Source organism: Bombina bombina, chromosome 6, assembly GCF_027579735.1.
Source record: "Bombina bombina isolate aBomBom1 chromosome 6, aBomBom1.pri, whole genome shotgun sequence".
In the NCBI taxonomy this organism is placed as follows: Eukaryota; Metazoa; Chordata; class Amphibia; order Anura; family Bombinatoridae; genus Bombina; species Bombina bombina.
The window spans coordinates 596,987,294-597,007,666 of NC_069504.1; the positions used below are offsets into that span (position 1 = coordinate 596,987,294).

Consider the following 20,373-nt stretch of genomic DNA (forward strand, 5'->3'; position numbering starts at 1 on the left):
TTGAAAGCGAAATTCTAAGTTCGGCCGAGCGAAAACTGTTTACTTTCAACTTGATATACGAGTGGAAGCAGATGTGCGCAAAAGCTTACTTACTTCTTACTTAATCTGTCTCATAATGAGAAAAAAAAAAGGAGGTATCCGGATGATAAAAATAGAGTGCAAAAGTATGTAAAGGTAAAGAGGTCAGGATTCTTGAAAAGCTATACAAGTTGGCAACTTTTGGCAGAGCCATCTACCCATTTGCTTCTTATAAAAGTTACCTTTGCATATCAGACCTATGTTTATAGCTTTGCGGCATCTGTTGTCGCTCTACAAATAAATGATAATTTTATGCTTTATAACTTGCCAAACACTCTTTCACTGATGACTCAGCAGAAATGCTCACCTTATCCAGATGCAAATCATCTAGAAGCTTTCGGAAACCATCACAAAATTCCAGGAGGTCCCAATACACAGGATACTGAAGCTAAAAAAAAAGGCAGGAGAGGAATCAGAACATGACAAAATTCAATCTAAATTACTTCCATTCTGGAAGTTTCTATAATGCTTAATTAAATATTATGTAAATTCTGCTAGTGGCAGAAGCACTATGAGTAGATCTGCTTGTACATATAGCTGAATTATGCTAGGGGTTATTAAATGTTAAAGCTTCTGTTTTTAAAAAACAAAACAAAAAACAAACAAAAAACATAAATTATGCTTACCTGATAATTTCCTTTTCTTCTGATGGAGAGAGTCCACAGCTGCATTCATTACTTTTGGGAAATAAGAACCTGGCCACCAAGAGTAGGCAAAGACAACCCAGCCAAAGGCTTAAATACCCCTCCCCACTCCCCTCATCCCCCAGTCATTCTGCCGAGGAACACGGAACAGTAGAAGAAATATCAGGGTGAAAAGTGCCAGAAGAATAAAAGGGCGCCCCCACATAAAATTACGGGTGGGGAGCTGTGGACTCTTTCCATCAGAAGAAAAGGAAATTATCATCAGATAGATATATATATATATATAGATAGATAGATAGATAGAGATATATATATATATATATATATATATATATATATATATATATATATATATATATATATATATATATATATAAATAATTTATGTTTTTCTTCTTAAATGGAAAGAGTCCACAGCTGCATTTATTTCTTTTGGGAAAACAATACCCAAGCTATAGAGGACACTAAATGCCAAGACGGGAGGATACAAAAGGCAGCCCATACTGAGGGCACCAGGCCTGAACCTCTACCCAATAAAAAAACCCTGCTTCGTCCGAAGCCAAGAAAATGTTAATAGGAAAAGCCCCAATGACACTGGCTCGCAGTTAGTCCAGAAGCCAAACTAGAGACCGCAAACAGACTTGACTGAGCCAACAGTCCTCCAGGAGACACCATCGCCCAACAAAGGGTCCCCCACCGCTCATCTCCACAACTGAAGGAGACACCAGCCAAAACCCCCAAGGGAACAAGGCAAAGGAGAACCAAGGAAACCGAAATATCCCCTAATATAAAAAAAAAAGAATACCTCCACGAATGAGCCCAGCTCACAGAGACCCAAAGAGGCCCAAACAGGGAAAGGAGGCCACGCCTATACCAAGTGAAACCCGGGATAAGACCGGCACAGAGACAGAACAGACGTCTCTCCAACATCCTGCAAGCATGGAATGCAAATGAAGAGGCAAAATCCTTCCAGAGTCAAGAATACCAAAGCATTCGACCATGAAAAAGTGTGTAATACACCCAGGCGAAAAACCCCAAGTTTGAGAACACAGAGCCCAAAACAGGACGACACAGAGGGTACCTGCGAGGAAGAAGAAGCAGTCAAGCAAGAAACAGACCGCAAAAGCAACCCCCAGAGGGCATGCTCCAGGCAATTTAAGTCACTGGACCTACACACAGGTCCCTAAAAAGGGGGAACACAAAATCTCAATCGAGGCCCCCCGAGAAGGAGAGTATACCCTCAGAACCCAAATGGAGCAAGTTGAAAGGAAAAATCTATACCCTAGCAGACTAAGCTAACAGGATAGACTCAACAAAGCTCACACATCCAGAGGAGACTGCGACCTTTAAAACAGCTTGCGAGCACACATTGAAGGTGCAAATAGCTGCAGCTGGTTTCAAACTGCAAACCTTCCGCTTGCTAGGCAGCTAAGCTAACCATCAGGCTACTACAGCTAGATCGAACGCAGCTCCATAGACCGCTCGACCATCCTGACCTGCAGACCCACAGCCAGCTGGACCAACCCATCCCGAAACAGGTACGAGCGTATCCCGAAACAGGTACAGGAACGAGCGTAAGGATAGCACAGCCATGCCCACAGAGTACAAGTACAACCCGACTCTGAAAACAGACAATAAGGCCATAGACCTAAGGATCTATCAAAATAAAGGCCCAACAAGTCTGCTTGGAGCTAGCAAGAACCCAGGGGGAACCAATCCCACCCCTTTCTGCCTCCAATCCAGGAGAAGCCCCCAGCAAGGACTCCATCTCCATAGGGAGGAGAATATCCCCTAAAGAAAAGGGATGATGCCGGAAGGCCAACAATTGTCCTCAAGGCCCGAAACCACCGGCTAATGGGAAAAACAGAATTTATGCTTACCTGATAAATTACTTTCTCTTGTGGTGTATCCAGTCCACAGATTCATCCTTTACTTGTGGGATATTCTCCTTCCTAACAGGAAGTGGCAAAGAGAGCACACAGTAGAGCTGTCCATATAGCTCCCCCTCTAGCTCCACCCCCCCAGTCATTCGACCGGAGGTTAGGAAGAAAAAGGAGAAACCATAGGGTGCAGTGGTGACTGTAGTTTAAACCAAAAAACTACCTGACTAATAGCCAGGGCGGGCCGTGGACTGGATACACCACAAGAGAAAGTAATTTATCAGGTAAGCATAAATTCTGTTTTCTCTTGCAAGGTGTATCCAGTCCACGGATTCATCCTTTACTTGTGGGATACCAATACCAAAGCTTTAGGACACGGATGAAGGGAGGGAACAAGACAGGTACCTTAAACGGAAGGCACCACTGCTTGTAAAACCTCTCTCCCAAAAAAAGCCTCAGAAGAAGCAATAGTATTGAATTTGTAAAATTTGGAAAAAGTATGCAGCGAAGACCAAGTCGCTGCCTTACAAATCTGTTCAACAGAAGCCTCATTTTTAAAAGCCCATGTGGAAGCCACTGCTCTGGTAGAATGAGCAGTAACTGTCCCAGGAGGCCGCTGGCCAGCAGTCTCATAGGCCAGACGGATGATGCCCTTCAGCCAAAAGGAAAGAGAGGCAGCAGCCGCCTTCTGACCTCTCCTCTTACCAGAATAGATAACAAACAATGAAGTTGTTTGTCTGAAATCTTTAGTTGCTTGTAAATAGAACTTTAAAGCACGAACCACATCAAGATTGTGTAACAGACGTTCCTTCTTCGAAGAAGGATTAGGACACATAGAAGGAACCACAATTTCCTCGTTAATATTCTTATTAGACACAACCTTAGGAAGAAAACCGGGTTTAGTACGCAAAACTACCTTGTCTGCATGGAACACCAAGTAAGGTGAGTCACACTGTAAAGCAGATAACTCTGAAACTCTTCGAGCAGAAGAGATAGCTACCAAAAACAAAACTTTCCAAGATAAAAGCTTAATATCTATGGGAATGTAAAGGTTCAAACGGAACCCCTTGCAGAACTGAAAGAACTAAATTCAGACTCCATGGCGGAGCCACAGGTCTATAAACAGGCTTGATTCTGACTAAAGCCTGAGTAAACGCTTGAACGTCTGGTACCTCCGCCAGACGTTTGTGTAAAAGAATAGACAAAGCAGATATCTGTCCTTTTAAGGAACTAGCTGACAATCCGTTCTCCAAACCATCTTGGAGAAAGGACAATATCCTGGGAATCCTAATCTTACTCCATGAGTAACCCTTGGATTCACACCAACAAAGATATTTTCGCCAAATCTTATGGTAGATTTTCCTGGTGACAGGCTTTCTAGCCTAAATCAGGGTATCGATAACCGACTCAGAGAAACCACGCTTTGATAGAACTAGGCGTTCAATCTCCAAGCAGTCAGACGCAGAGAAATTAGATTTGGATGTTTAAAAGGACCTTGAAGTAGAAGGTCCTGCCTCATTGGCAGAGTCCATGGTGGAACGGATGACATGTCCACTAGGTCTGCATACCAGGTCCTGCGTGGCCACGCAGGCGCTATTAGAATCACCAACGCCCTCTCCTGTTTGATTCTGGCAACCAGACGGGGAAGGAGAGGAAACGGTGGAAACACATAGGCCAGATTGAAGGACCAAGGCGCTGCTAGAGCATCTATCAGCACCGCCTGAGGATCCCGGGACCTGGACCCGTAAAGAGGAAGTTTGGTATTATGACGGGACGCCATCAGATCCAATTCTGGAGTGCCCCATAGCCGAGACAGCTGGGCAAATACCTCCGGGTGGAGTTCCCACTCCCCCGGGTGAAAAGTCTGACGACTAAGAAAATCCGCCTCCCAGTTGTCTACTCCTGGGATGTGAATTGCTGAGAGGTGGCAAGAGTGATCCTCCGCCCACCTGATTATTTTGGTTACTTCCATCATTGCTAAGGAACTCCTTGTTCCCCCTTGATGATTGATATAAGCTACAGTCGTGATGTTGTCTGACTGAAATCTGATGAATTTGGCCGCAGCTAGCTGAGGCCATGCCTGAAGCGCGTTGAATATCGCCCTCAGTTCCAGAATGTTTATCGGGAGAAGAGCTTCTTCCCGAGACCATAAGCCCTGAGCTTTCAGGGAGTCCCAGACTGCACCCCAGCCCAACAGACTGGCGTCGGTCGTTATGATGATCCACTCTGGTCTGCGGAAACACATTCCCTGAGACAGGTGATCCTGAGACAACCACCAGAGAAGAGAATCTCTGGTCCCCTGGTCCAACTGTATTTGAGGAGACAAATCTGCATAATCCCCATTCCACTGTTTGAGCATGCATAGTTGCAGTGGTCTGAGATGTATCCGTGCAAAAGGGACTATTTCCATTGCCGCTACCATTAATCCGATTGTCTCCATGCACTGAGCTACAGATGGCCGAGGAATGGAATGAAGAGCTCGGCAAGTAGTTAACAGTTTTAACTTTCTGACCTCCGTCAGAAATATTTTCATTTCTACCGAGTCTATTAGTGTTCCTAGGAAGGGAACTCTTGTGAGGGGGGAGAAAGAACTCTTTTTGATGTTTACCTTCCACCCGTGAGACCTCAGAAAGGCCACTACAATTTCCGTGTGAGACTTGGCTCTTTGGAAAGTTGACGCCTGAATTAAGATGTCGTCTAGATAAGGCGCCACTGCTATGCACCGCGGTCTTAGCACCGCTAGGAGGGACCCTAGCACCTTTGTGAAAATTCTGGGAGCAGTGGCCAACCCGAAAGGGAGAGCCACAAACTGATAATGCTTGTCCAGAAAAGCGAACCTGAGAAACTGGTGATGATCTTTGTGGATAGGAATGTGCAGATACGCATCCTTTAGATCCACGGTAGTCATATATTGACCCTCCTGGATCATTGGTAAGATTGTCCGAATGGTCTCCATCTTGAATGATGGGACTCGGAGGAACTTGTTTAGAATTTTGAGATCCAGGATTGGTCTGAAAGTTCCTTCTTTTTTGGGAACCACAAACAGGTTTGAGTAAAACCCCAGCCCTTGTTCCGCAATTGGAACTGGGTGGATCACTCCCATTGTATGTAGGTCTTCTACACAGCGTAAGAACGCCTCTTTCTTTGTCGTGTCTGTAGACACACAAGAAATATGGAACCTTCCCCTTGGAGGGGAGTCCTTGAATTCTAGAAGATATCCCTGGGATACAATCTCTAAGGCCCAGGGATCGTGTACGTCTCTTGCCCAGGCCTGGGCGAAGAGAGAGAGTCTGCCCCCTACTAGATCCGGTCCTGGATCTGGGGCTACCCCATCATGCTGTCTTGGAGGCAGCTGCAGGCTTCTTGGCCTGTTTACCCTTGTTCCAGCCCTGGTAAGGTTTCCAGGCTGCCCTGGGTTGTGAAGTGTTACCCTCTTGCTTTGCAGCAGGGGAGGATGAAGCGAGACCGCTCCTGAAATTCCGAAAGGAACGAAAATTATTTTGTTTGTTCTTCGTCTTGAAGGACTTGTCCTGGGGGAGAGCATGGCCTTTTCCCCCAGTGATTTCTGAAATAATCTCTTTCAATTCAGGCCCAAAGAGGGTCTTTCCTTTGAAAGGGAAGTTCAATAGTTTGGATTTTGACGACACATCGGCCGACCAGGACTTTAGCCATAACGCCCTGCGCGCTAAAATGGCGAAACCTGAATTTTTTGCCGCTAACTTAGCTAGTTGGAAAGCGGCATCTGTGATAAAAATTAGCTAGCTTAAGAGCCTTAATTCTGTCCATAATGTCCTCATATGAGGTCTCCGTCTGGAGCGCATCTTCCAGCGCCTCGAACCAGAAAGCAGCTGCAGTAGTTACAGGAACAATGCACGCTATAGGTTGGAGAAGAAAACCTTGATGAACAAAAATTTTCTTAAGTAAACCCTCTAATTTTTTATCCATAGGGTCTTTAAAAGCACAACTGTCCTCAATTGGTATGGTTGTGCTTTTAGCAAGTGAAGAAACAGCCCCCTCCACGAGTCCCGCGTGGTGTCAGATATGGGGAACATTTTCTTAAAAACAGGAGGGGGAACAAACGGAATACCTGGTCTATCCCACTCCCTAGTTACTATATCCGCAATCCTCTTAGGGACCGGGAACACATCAGTGTAAACAGGAACTTCTAGGTACTTGTCCAATTTACACAATTTCTCTGGAACCACCAAAGGGTCGCAGTCATCCAGAGTAACTAATACCTCCCTGAGCAATAAGCGGAGGTGTTCTAGTTTAAATTTAAAAGCCAACGTATCTGAGTCTGTCTGAGGAGCAACCTTTCCCGAATCGGAAATTTCTCCCTCAGACAGCACATCCCTCGCCCCCATTTCAGAGCGTTGTGAGTGTATATCGGATACGGCTACTAAAGCGTCAGAATGCTCATAATCCGTTCTTAAAACAGAGCTATCACGCTTTGCAGGTAACACGGGCAGCTTAGATAAAAATACTGAGAGGGTATTATCCATAACTGCCGCCAAGTCTTGTAAGGTAAAAGAGTTAGACACGCTAGAGGTGCTAGGCGTTGCTTGAGCGGGCGTAACTGGTTGTGACACTTGGGGAGAGGTTAACGGGTTAACCTCATTACCTTCTGTCTGAGAATCATCTTGGGCCACATTTTTAAGTGCAACAATATGTTCTTTAAACTGTATAGACATATCAGTACAAGTGGGACACATTTTGAGAGGGGGTTCCACCATGGCTTCTAAACACATTGAACAAGGATTTTCCTTGGTGTCAGACATGTTTAACAGACTAGTAGTAAGACAAACAGGCTTAGAAATCACTTTAATCAAGTAAAAACACACTTTGCAAAAAACCGTTACTGTGCCTTTAAGAGATAAAAAAGGCACACAGTTTTCCAAAATAGTGAAAAATGCAGCAAACTTTTTGAAATTTTCACAGTATGTACCTAAAGCATTGGTAAGATTGCACAACTAGCATGAAAAACGATTAACCCCTTAATGCCCAAACCGGATCAATAACAAGCTAACAACCGGTTAAAACTACTTCAGCACCTTGCCACAGCTCTGCTGTGGCCCTACCTGCCCTTAGGAACCAGATTTGTGGGGGAAAAGCTTCTTATAGGCCCTCAAACTGCAGCAGGACCCTCCATGTGAAACAGCCTGAAGATCTATTCAATCTAACTGCGCATCTGAGGCGTGAAATTAGGCCCCTCCCACCTTACTCCGGTGCTGTGAGGCCTAAATAAACACTCCTAAGAGTTATAATATTAGCCATGTGGGTAACAACCCCTGCAAGAAACCCAAAGGGACCTTCAAAGTGTCTCCAAAAAACGATATTTATTAGTAAAAACCGTTTGCCATAAAAAAGTGTCAACTTGCCATAAAATAGTGTCAACCAGCATAAATTAGCCCTGTTATGTAAGCTTGTAATTCCATACTTACTCTCTGAATAAAGCTTACCCTTCCCTCATGGGGATCTTTATCAGTCCTTTTCTAGCATTATCACAGTCTTGTCTAGAAATAAATGACTGAACATACCTCATTGCAGCCTAACCTGCAAACCGTTCCCCCCCAACTGAAGTTTTCTTGTACTCCTCAGTCCTGTGTGGGAACAGCAGTGGATTTTAGTTACAACATGCTAAAATCATCTTCCTCCCTGCAGAAATCTTCATCTCTTTTCTGCTGGAGAGTAAATAGTACACACCGGTACCATTTAAAATAACAAACTTTTGCTTGTAGAGCAAAAACTACAAATCTAACACCACATTCACTTTACCCTTCCGAGAGGGACCCTATTGCTTAGAGCCGGCAAAGAGAATGACTGGGGGGTGGAGCTAGAGGGGGAGCTATATGGACAGCTCTGCTGTGTGCTCCCTTTGCCATTTCCTGTTAGGAAGGAGAATATCCCACAAGTAAAGGATGAATCCGTGGACTGGATACACCTTACAAGAGAAAAAAAGATTCCCAACACAGATGTCCTAGAAAAGGACCCCCTTATAAGTAGCTTGCCAAGCAGAGGCACAGCCAACCCATTCGCCTGCAGAGCAGGGAATCCACAGGAACACTGGCAAGCTGACCAGGGAAATGCAACCCTAAGGTGCACCAGAACTTGGACATTCAGCACCAGCAGCTGGATATGAACCAACCACCCTTGAGGCTCAAGCCACACTGCTAACCACCAGATGACATGGGCCACTCTGTGGCCAAGAGTAAACAATACTCAGAAAATCTGGCCAACCATGACCGGGTTAGGTAGATGGAGCAAGGACATGGCCCAAGTTCCCACTACAGAGGAACACCCCGACGAGCCAGGGGATCCAAAATTCCAAAACCACCCAAGACTGGGTCCGGAAAAAGGAAAAAGCGAAGCTTCAGCAACTGGAAGTCTGAGGAAGAAAAACAGGTCTGGGCACCTAATAGTTCAGGCAAACCTAACCCTAGAACTAAACACCCCAAAAGGCCAAAAAGCCAGATACAAGGGTATGGATGCATATCCAGAGAATCCAGATAGCGAGAAAAACTTGAAAGCCCCGACCAAAGGAAGGAACCACCCCTATCTAAAATCCAACGCTCCAAGGAGCAAGGCTAGAAGCAGTATGAAGATACTTCTCAGCGCCTCAGGACAACCAACCAAGGAATACCTCAAGGTAAAAAAAAAAAAATGCTACTAGCAGGACTAGTCTCCCTATCACCTTCACACAAGCAGAGGACACAAAGGAAGAGAAAGGCACTAAGCCTACCCAGCTCCGGAAAACCCCCGAGCTAAACAAAGTCCCCGCAGGGAACAACCATCACCCGGAAACACAGATCCCTAAAAGGAGATCCGACTCACCCGGAAACAATGGAAGAAGACCTAAAGGTCTAACTCAGACAGACAGTACAAGTCAAAGAGTAAGAGCTGCATCTAGAAACACTACAAACAGCTTATGCTTACACCTGCAAGGTGTCAAGTGCTGCAACTGGTTTCAAACTGCAAACCTTCCGCATGCTAGACAGCTATCATGTACTAGCAGTTGGATCAAGCCCAAAAAGACTAATCCAGAGGCCTAAAAATGAAGGCCAAACTGCTCAACTGCGGTAAGGGGCATTAAGTCCCCCCACCACATGGGGGAGGAAAACTCTAAGTTCTGATGAAATCAGATGTCAGAGTGACGCAGCAGAAAACTCCCCTGCCCGGCCATCTATGACTGAAGGCTATAAGGACTGAAACAATCCTTCCCACGTCACGGACCCACAAGTCCTCTCGAATGCTTAGTTGAACATGAAAAACCAATGATAACCTGAGCACTTGGCGCTTCTACCGTACCAGCCGAGCAGAACAGCTCCACGTGTCTGAACAGCCCCAAGACCGAACGAACCCGACAGGACCAGCCTGCATCTAGGGTCATAACCGGCAAGCTGCATAAATTCTCCCTTATAGGGAAAAACAGACATATTTAACATAGGACTAACATGTCCAAAACAACTTCCGAAGATGTAATAAAGAGTATCAATCCCAGAAGGTTCCCGAAGGAAACAAAAACAAATAAGACACCCCATCGGATATAAATAAAATATAAGGCAACCCGGAGGTTAACACCAAAAAAGACACAGGCCTACCCGCAGGACCAGCCAAACGGAGCCCTATCTTTCAAAACTGGGAAAGATCTCAAACAAATGACAATTAGGAGATTACTTCATCCCCACATGTCTAATGAGGTGCACCATTCGAATTAGCAGACTGAAAATCCCCGTACCTGGGAACAATAGGGTCATTCAATAACTGAAAAACATGTCTGAGCAATACGCGAAGGCGCGCAATCCTGTAACGAAAGGCACAACACTCAGGGACAGTTACATCCGCGGGGAACTGTTGAGGCCCTTCCCTAAGGCGCAAGGCCCGGGACAATAGGGCACGAGCACATTCTCAAATAAACGTCTGGACCCTGCAGACGAACAATCGCCAACATTATGTGGAAGCGAAAACGTGCTGCAACCTCCGGGGGGGGAACACGCCACATTGCATGGAGGAATCAGAAACTGGGTCACCCGCATGTAGAAGTATGAATTTGTAGGGAACTCGCCTCTCTGAGGACAGGACTTCCAGAGGCGGATGGCTCAGCAGTCTATTGGATCCCCGAGCCCGAAGAAACAGGCGCTCTGAAATCGCATACGGAACAAAACTGCTTGACATGCGTCAACGAGGCCAATCCGGATTTGTTGTCACCGGACACAGAATCTGAAATCAAAATAGTCTCAATATCAGAATCCTCCGTAACTGAATCTGAAATTAGCACAGTCTCAGCATCAGAATACTCCATAACAGGATAGAGGATAAGGAAATTTATGCTTACCTGATAAATTTATTTCTTTTACGATATGACGAGTCCACGGATTTCATCCTTACTTATGGGATTACGCCTCCTGGTCAGCAGGAGGAGGCAAAGAGCATCACAGCAGAGCTGTATATATAGCTCCTCCCTTCCCTCCCACTCCAATCATTCGACTGAAGTTAGGAAGAGAAAGGAAAAGCCAAAGGTGCAGAGGTGACTGAAGTTTAACAAAAATACTGTATGTAAATACCTGTCTTAGAAATGACAGGGTGGGCCGTGGACTCGTCATATCGTAAAAGAAATACATTTATCAGGTAAGCATAAATTTCCTTTTCTTTTACAAGATATGACGAGTCCACGGATTTCATCCTTACTGATGGGATACAATACCAAAGCTATAGGACACGGATGAAAGGGAGGGACAAGACAGGAACCTAAACAGAAGGCACCACTGCTTGAAGAACCTTTCTCCCAAAACCAGCCTCAGATTAAGCAAAAGTATCAAATTTGGAAAATTTGGAAAAAGTGTGAAGAGACGACCAAGTTGCAGCCTTGCAAATCTGTTCAACAGAAGCATTGTTTTTAAATGCCCATGAATAAGCCACAGCCCTAGTGGAATGAGCCGTAATTCTTTCAGGAGGCTGCTATCCAGCAGTCTCATATGCCAGACGGATGATTCTCTTCAGCCAAAAAGAAAGAGGTAGCCGTAGCTTTCTCGCCCCTACGTTTTCCAGAAAAAACAAACAATGAAGATGATTGACGAAATTCTTTAGTCGCCTGTAAGTAAAACTTCAGGGCACGGATCACGTCCAAGTTATGCAACAGACGCTCCATCTTAGGAGGATTAGGACACAATGAAGGAACAACAATTTCCTGATTAATATTCTTATTAGAAACAACCTTAGGAAGGAACCCAGGTTTGGTACGTAAAACCACCTTATCAGAATGGAAAATAAGATAAGGCGAGTCACATTGTAACGCTGAAAGCTCAGAAACTCTACGAGCAGAAGAAATAGCAACCAAAAATAAAACCTTCCAAGATAACAACTTTATATCTATGGAATGCATGGGTTCAAACGGAACCCCTTGAAGAACTTTAAGAACTAAATTCAAACTCCAGGGTGGAGCAATCGGTTTAAACACAGGCTTGATTCTAGTCAGAGCCTGACAAAAAGACTGAACGTCTGAAACATCAGCCTAACGCTTGTGTAGTAAAATCGACAAAGCAGAGATTTGTCCCTTTAAGGAACTTGCCGACAACCCTTTCTCCAATCCTTCCTGGAGAAAAGATAAAATCCTGGGAATCCTAACTCTACTCCATGAGTAGCCCTTGGATTTGCACCAATAAAGATATTTACGCCATATCTTATGGTAGATCTTTCTAGTGACAGGCTTACATGAATCAAGTTATCAATGACTGAATCAGAGAACCCCCGCTTAGATAAAATCAAGCATTCAATCTCCAAGCAGTCAGCTGCAGAGAAACCAGATTCGGATGATGGAAGGGTCCCTGAATGAGAAGGTCCTGCTTCAATGGAAGCTTCCACGGCGGCAGAGAGGACATGTCTACCAGATCGGCATACCAAGTCCTGCGAGGCCACGCAGGAGCGATTAGAATTACCGAAGCCCTCTCCTGTTTGATCCGTGCAATCACTCGGGGAAGGAGAGCAAACAGTGGAAACACATAAGCTAGGTTGAACGACCAAGGCACTACCAAGGCATATATCCGCTCGGCCTGAGGATCCCTGGACCTGGATCCGTATCTTGGCATTCTGACGAGACGCCATCAGATCCAATTCCGGTGTGCCCCATCTGAGAATCAGAGTGGAAAAGACTTCCGGATGGAGTTCCCACTCCCCCGGATGAAACGTCTGTCTGCTTAAAAAGTCCGCTTACCAGTTGTCCACTCCTGTGATGTAGATTGCTGACAGATAACAAGAGTGAGCCTCCGAATTATCTTGGATACTTCTGTCATCGCTAAGGAACTCCTTGTTCCTCCCTGATGATTGATGTAAGCCACAGTTGTGATGTTGTCCGACTGAAAACGGATTAATTTGGCCAAAGCCAATTGAGGCCAAGCCTGAAGCGCATTGAATATTGCTCCCAATTCCAGAATATTGATTGGAAGTAGAGACTCCGACCGAGTCCACACCCCCTGAGTCTTCAGGGAATTCCAGACCGCACCCCAGCCTAGTAGACTGGCGTCCGTTGTCATTATCACCCAAGAGGGTCTGCGGAAGCACGTCCCTTGGGACAGATGATCCGGCGACAACCACCAAAGAACTGAGTCTCTTGTCTCCTGATCCAGATTTATCTGAGGAGACAAATTTGCATAATCTCCATTCCACTGCCTGAGCATGCACAGTTGTAGTGGTCTGAGATGAAAACGAGCAAACTGAATGATGTCAATTGCCGCTACCATCAATCCAATCACCTCCATGCACTGAGCCACTGATGGTCGAGGGTTGGATTGAAGAGCTCGGCATGTATTCAGAATCTTTAACTTTCTGACTTCCGTCAAGAAAATTTTCATGGATATAGAATCTATTAGAGTTCCCAAGAAAGGAACCCTTGTCTGTGGAATTAGTGAACTCTTTTCTAGATTCACCTTCCACCCGTGAGTCCTCAGAAAAGACAGAACCATGTCTGTATGAGATTTTGTCAGTTGGTAAGACGACGCCTGGATCAGAATATCGTCCAGATAAGGCGCCACTGCAATGCCCCGCGGCCTGAGAACTGCCAGAAGAGACCCTAGAACCTTTGTGAAGATCCTGGGTGCTGTGGCCAACCCAAAGGGAAGAGCCACGAACTGAAAATGTTTGTCCGGGAAGGCAAACCTTAGGAACTGGTGATGATCCTTGTGGATAGGAATATGAAGATATGCATCCTTCAAGTCCACGGTAGTCATATATTGACCCTCCTGGATCAATGCCAGAATTGTTCGAATAGTCTCCATCTTGAAAGATGGGACTCTGAGAAACTTGTTTAGACTTTTGAGATCTAAAATTTGTCGAAATGTGCCCTCTTTTTTGGGGACCACGAAAAGATTTGAGTAAAACCCCTGCCCCTGCTCCAGTATTGGAACAGGACGAATTACTCCCATAGTAGAGAGGTCTCTTGCACAACGTAAGAACGCCTCTTTATCTGGTCTACAGACAATCGTGAAAGAAGAAACCTCCCCCTTGGGAGGGAATTTTTGAACTCCAATTGATACCCTTGGGACACGATTTCCAGTGTCCAGGGGTCATGAGCATCTCTTATCCAAGCCTGGGTAAAGAGAGAAAGTCTGCCCCCTACGAGATCAGGTCCCGGATCGGGGGCCGTCCCTTCATGCTGTCTTGGTAGCAGCAGCAGGCTTCTTGGGTTGTTTACCCTTGTTACAAGCCTGGTTGGGTCTCCAGACGGACTTGGCTTGTGCAAAATTCCCTTCCTGCTTAGTGGAAGGAGAGGGGACTCTCTTGAAGTACCGAAAGGAACGAAAATTATTCTGTTTACCCCTCAGTTTAGCTGCTTTATCCTGAGGTAGAAGATGACCCTTACCTCCCGTAATGTCAGAAATAATTTCTTTCAAGTCAGGCCTGAATAGGGTCTTTCCTTTGAAAGGAATAGCCAAAAGCTTTGACTTAGAGGACACATCAGCAGACCAAGATTTTAACCATAACGCCCTAAAATGGCAAAACCTGCATTCTTAGCCGCCAATATGGCAATCTGAAAGGCGGCATCCATAATAAAAGAATTAGCCAGTTTAAGAGCCTTAATCCTAACTAGAATTTCCTCTAAAGGAGTCTCAGTTCTAAGAGACTCTTCTAAGGCGTCAAACCAAAAGGCTGCCGCAGTTGTAACTGGTACAATACAGGCCGTTGGTTGTAAAAGAAAACCCTGATGAATAAAACATAATTTATGCTTACCTGATAAATTTATTTCTCTTGTAGTGTATCCAGTCCACGGATCATCCATTACTTATGGGATATATTCTCCTTCCCAACAGGAAGTTGCAAGAGTCCACCCACAGCAAAAGCTGCTATATAGCTCCTCCACTAACTGCCATTACCAGTCATTCGACCGAAAACATGCAGAGAAAGGAAAACCATAGGGTGCAGTGGTGACTGCAGTTTAATGGAAAAATTACCTGCCTTAAAGTGACAGGGCGGGCCGTGGACTGGATACACTACAAGAGAAATAAATTTATCAGGTAAGCATAAATTATGTTTTCTCTTGTTAAGTGTATCCAGTCCACGGTTCATCCATTACTTATGGGATACCAATACCAAAGCTAAAGTACACGGATGATGGGAGGGACAAGGCAGGTACTTAAACGGAAGTTACCACTGCCTGTAAAAAACCCTTTCTCCCAAAAATAGCCTCCGAAGAAGCAAGGTATCAAATTTGTTAAATTTGAAAAAGTATGAAACGCAGACCAAGACTCCGTCTTGTAATCTGTTCAACAGAAGCCACATTTAAAAAAGGCCCAAGTGAAAACCACAGCTCTAGTAGAATGAGCTGTAATCCCTTCAGGAGGCTGCTGTCCAGCAGTCTCATAAGCTAAATGAATTATGCTTTTTAACCAAAAAGACAGAGAGGTTGCTGAAGTCCTTTGACCTCTCCTCTGTCCAGAATAGACAACATACAAGGTGAATGTTTGATGAAAATCTGTAGTAGCTTGTAAGTAAAACTTTAAAACACGAACCACGTCCAAATTGTGTAATAGACGTTCCTTCTTTGAAGAAGGATTAGGATACAAGAATGGAACAACAATCTCTTGAGTGATATTCTTGTTAGATACCACCTTAGGTAAAAACCCAGGTTGGTACACAGGACTACCTTATCCGTACGGAGAACCAGATAAGGAGAATCACATTGCAACGCAGATAACTAGGAGACTCTATGAGCCGAGGAAATAGCTACCAAAAAGGAACTTTCCAAGATAGAAGTTTGATATCTATGGAATGAAAAGGTTCAAATGGAACTCCTTGAAGAACCTTAAGAACCAGCTTTAAGCTCCATGGCGGAGCAACATTTTTAACCACAGGCTTGGTTCTAACCAAAGCCTGACCAAATGCCTGAACGTCTAGAATACCTGCCAGACGCTTGTGCAAAAGAATAGACAGAGTAGAAATCTGTCCTTTTAAAGAACTAGCTGACAACCCTTTTCTCAAAATCATCTTGGAGAAAAGATAATATCCTGGGAATCCAGACTTTACTCCATGAGTAACCCTTGGATTCATAACAATAAGATATTTACACCATATCTTATGTTAAATTTTCCTAGAGAGAGGCTTTTATGCCTGTATTAAGGTATCAATTACTGACTCGGAGAAGCCATGCTTTGATAACATCAAGCGTTCTGTCTCCAGGCAGTCCATCTCAGATTAGTTATATTTAGATGGTTGAAAAGACCCTGAGGTAGAGGGTCCTGTCTCAGAAGCAGAGACCGTGGTGGAAAGGATGACATGTCCACCAGATCTGCATACCAGGTCCTGCGTGGCCACGCAGGCGCTGTCAAAAGCACCAAAGCACTCTCCTGCTTGATCTTGTGCAAACCCCTCCGGAGGGAATTCCCACTCCCCCGGATGAAAAGTCTGACGACTTAGAAAATCTGCCTCCCAGTTCTCAACACCTGGGATAGGGATAGCTTTTAGACAAGAGTGAGTCTCTGTCCAGTGAATTATTTTAAGACTTCTAACATTGCTAGGGAACTTCTGTTCCCCCTTGATGGTTGATGTAAGCCACAGTCGTGATATTGTCCGACTGAAATATGATGTACCTCAGAGTTGCTAACTGAGGCCAAGTCTGAAGAGCATGGAATATCGCTCCCAGTTCCAGAATATTCATTAGAAGGAGGGTCTCCTCCTGAGTCCACTATCCCTGAGCCTTCAGGGAGTTCCAGACTGTATCCCAACCTAAAAGGCTGGCATCTGTTGTAACAATTGTCCCATCTGACCTGCGGAAGGTCATACCCTTGGACAGATGGACCCGAGATAGTCACCAGAGAAGAGAATCTCTGGTTTCTTGGTCCGGATTTAACAGGAGAACAAATCTGTGTAATCCCCGTTCCTCTGGCTGAGCATGCATAGTTGCAGTGGTCTGAAATGTAGGCGTGCAAACGGTACTATGTCCCTTGCCGCTACCATTAAGCCGATTACATTCATGTACTGAGCCACCAAAGGGCGCGGATGGAATGAAGAACACGGCAGAAATTTAGAAACTTTGACAACCTGGACTCCGTCAGGTAAATTTTAATTTCTACAAAATCTATCAGAATCCCTAGGAGGGAAACCCTTGATATTGGGGATAGAGAACTCTTTCCTTGTTCACTTTCCACCCATGCGATCTCAGAAATGCCAGTACTACGTCCGTATGAGACTTGGCAACTTGGATGTTTGACGCCTGTATCAGGATGTCGTCTAAATAAGGGGCCACTTCTATGCCCCGCGGCCTAAGGACCGCCAAAGTGACCCCAGAACCTCCATAAAGATTCTAGGGGCTGTAGTTAACCCAAAGGAAAGCGCTACAAACTGGTAATGCCTGTCTAGAAAGGCAAACCTGAAAAACCGATGGTGATCTTTATGCATCGTAATGTGAGGATAAGCATCCTTCAAATCCATTGTAGTCCTCTATTGACTCTCCTGGATCATAGTTAAGATGGTACGAATAGTTTCCATCTTAAATGATAGAATTCTAAAGAATTTGTTTAAGATCTTTTAGATCCAAAATAGGTCTGAAGGTTTCCTTTCCTTGGGAACCACAAACCGATTTGAGGAAAACTGTGTCCCTGTTCCTCTATTGGAACTGAATGGGTCACGTACACAATGCAAGAATGTCTCTTTCTTTATCTGGTTTGCAGATAAATGTGAAAGGCAAAAACTCCCCTTTTTTGGGGGGGAAAGTTTTGAAATCCAGAAGATATCTCTGGGGTATAATTTCCAATGCCCAGGGATCCTGGGCATCTCTTGCCCACGCCTGGGCGAAGAATGAAGTCTGCCCCCTATAGGATCCGTTACCAGATAGGGGTCCGTTCCTCATGCTGTTTTAGAGGCAGCAGCAGGCTCCTTGACCTGCTTATCTTTGTTCCAGGTCCGGTTGTCTCCAGACTGCCTTGGACTGAGCAAAAGTTCCCTCTTATTTTGCCTTAGAGGAAGTTGATGCCACACCTGCCTTGAATTTTCGAAAGGCACGAAAATTAGGCCTTTTTTGTCCCTTGATTTGGACCTGTCCTGAGGAAGGGCATGATCTTTTCCTCCAGTGATATAAGTAATAATCTCCTTCAAACTAGGCCTGAATAGGGTCTGCCCCTTGAAGGGAAGTTAAGTTGCTTATTTATTAAAGTCACGACAGCTGACCATGATATAAGCCATAGCGCTCTGCGCGCCAGTATAGTAAAAAACAGAATTCTTAGCCGTTAGTCTAGTCAAAGGAACAAAGGCATCAGAAAACAAAGGAATTGGCTAGCTTAAGTGCTCTAAGCTTGTCAAATATATTCATCCAATGGAGCCTGTAAAGCCTCATCAAGAGACTCAAACCAGAACGCCGCAGCAGCGACAGGAGCAATGCGTGCAAGGGGCTGCAGGATAAAACCTTGTTGAATAAACATTTTTTATCCATTGGATCTAAAAAAGCACAACAGTCCTCGCCAGAGGTAGTGGTACGCTTAGCTAGAGTAGAAACTCTTCTCTCCACCTTAGGAACTGTCTGCCATAAATCCCGTGTGGTGGCAACTATTAGAAAACATTCTTCTAAAAAATAGGAGGGGAAGAGAACGGCACACCTGGTCTATCCCATTCCTTATGAAAAATTTTAGTAAACCTCTTTAGGTATTGGAAAAACATAAGTACACACCGGCACTGCATATTATTTATCCAGTCTACACAATTTCTCTGGCACTGCGATTGTACACATTCATTCAGAGCAGCTAAAGCCTCCCTGAGCAACAAGTGGAGGTTCTCAAGCATAAATTTTAAATGTAGAAATATCAGAATCAGGTTAAATCATCTTCCCTGAGTCACAAATATCACCCACAGACTAAGCATATTGTGAGGTAGTATCAGACATGGTTCTTAAAGCGTCTGTATGCTCTGTATCTACCCCCAGAGCTGTTTTGCTTTCCTTTAATTTCAGGTAGTCTGACTAATACTGCTGCCAGTGTATTATACACAACCTTTGCCATGTCTTGTAAAATAAACGCTATGGGCGCCATTGATATACTTGGCGCCATTTGAGCGTGAGTCCCTGGAGCGGGAGTCAAAGGGTCTGACACGTGGGGAGAGTTAGTCGGCATAACTTCCCCCTCGACAGAATCCTCTGGTAAAATAAACGCTATGGGTGCCCTTGATGTACTTGGCGCCATTTGAGCGTGAGTCCCTAAAGCGGGAGTCAAAGGGTCTGACACGTGGGGAGAGTTAGTCGGCATAACTTCCCCCTCAACAGAATCCTCTGGTGATAATGTTTTTAAATACAAAAAATGATCTTTATTGTTTAACATGAAATCAGTACATCTGGTACACATTCTAAAATGGGGTTCCACCATGGCTTTAAACATAATAAACACAGAGCCTCCTCTATGTTAGACATGTTAGAACTAATAAAGAGACTAGTAAGCTTGGAAAACACTTTTATCAAGTTAACAAGCAAATATAACAAACGTTACTGTGCCTTTAAGAGAAACAAATTTTGTCAAAATTTGAAAAACAGTGAAAAAAGGCAGTAAATCAAACGAAATTTTTACAGTACATGTAATAAGTTAACAGAGCATTGCACCCACTTGCAAATGGATGATTAACCCCTTAATGCAAAAAACAGATAAAAAAAAAAAACGACATTTTTTTAAACAGACACAACAAAACTGCCACAGCTGAGCTGTGGATTACCTTCCCTATAACTGTTTCTATGCAAAATTTAAGCCCGCCATGTGGAAAAATTAGGCCCCAATAAGTTTTATCACCAAACATATGTTAAAAAACGATTAAACATGCCAGCAAACGTTATAAAACACATTCTTATAAGAGTATGTATGTCTATTAATAAGCCTGATCCAGTCGCTATCACTGCATTTAAGGCTTTACTTACATTACTTCGGTATCAGCAGTATTTTCTTAGTCAATTCCATTCCTTAGAAAAATATATTACTGCACATACCTTAGCATATATCTCTATCAATCAGCCTGGTACCAGTCGCTTTCACTGCATTTAAAGGCTGTACTTACATTACTTCGGTATCAGCAGTATTTTCTTAGTCAATTCCATTCCTTAGAAAAATATTTTACTGCACATACCTTATTTGCAGGAAAACCTGCACGCCATTCCCCCTCTGAAGTACCTTACTCCTCAGAATGTGTGAGAACAGCAACTGGATCTTAGTTACGTCTGCTAAGATCATAGAAAAAACGCAGGCAGATTCTTCTTCCAAATACTGCCTGAGATAAACAGCACACTCCGGTGCCATTTAAAAATAACAAACTTTTGA

At 44.4% G+C, this 20,373-nt stretch overlaps 1 protein-coding gene across 1 annotated transcript in view; it reads right to left on the minus strand.

The window, feature by feature from the left end:
* Positions 1-328: 328 nt before the first annotated feature.
* Positions 329-20,373, minus strand: part of LOC128664532 (maspardin) — a 74,084-nt gene continuing 54,039 nt past the window's right edge. Inside the window, exon 4 of the mRNA XM_053719352.1 lies at positions 329-466. Coding sequence (XP_053575327.1) covers positions 329-466 — 138 coding nt within the window. The remainder of the gene's footprint in view (positions 467-20,373) is intronic.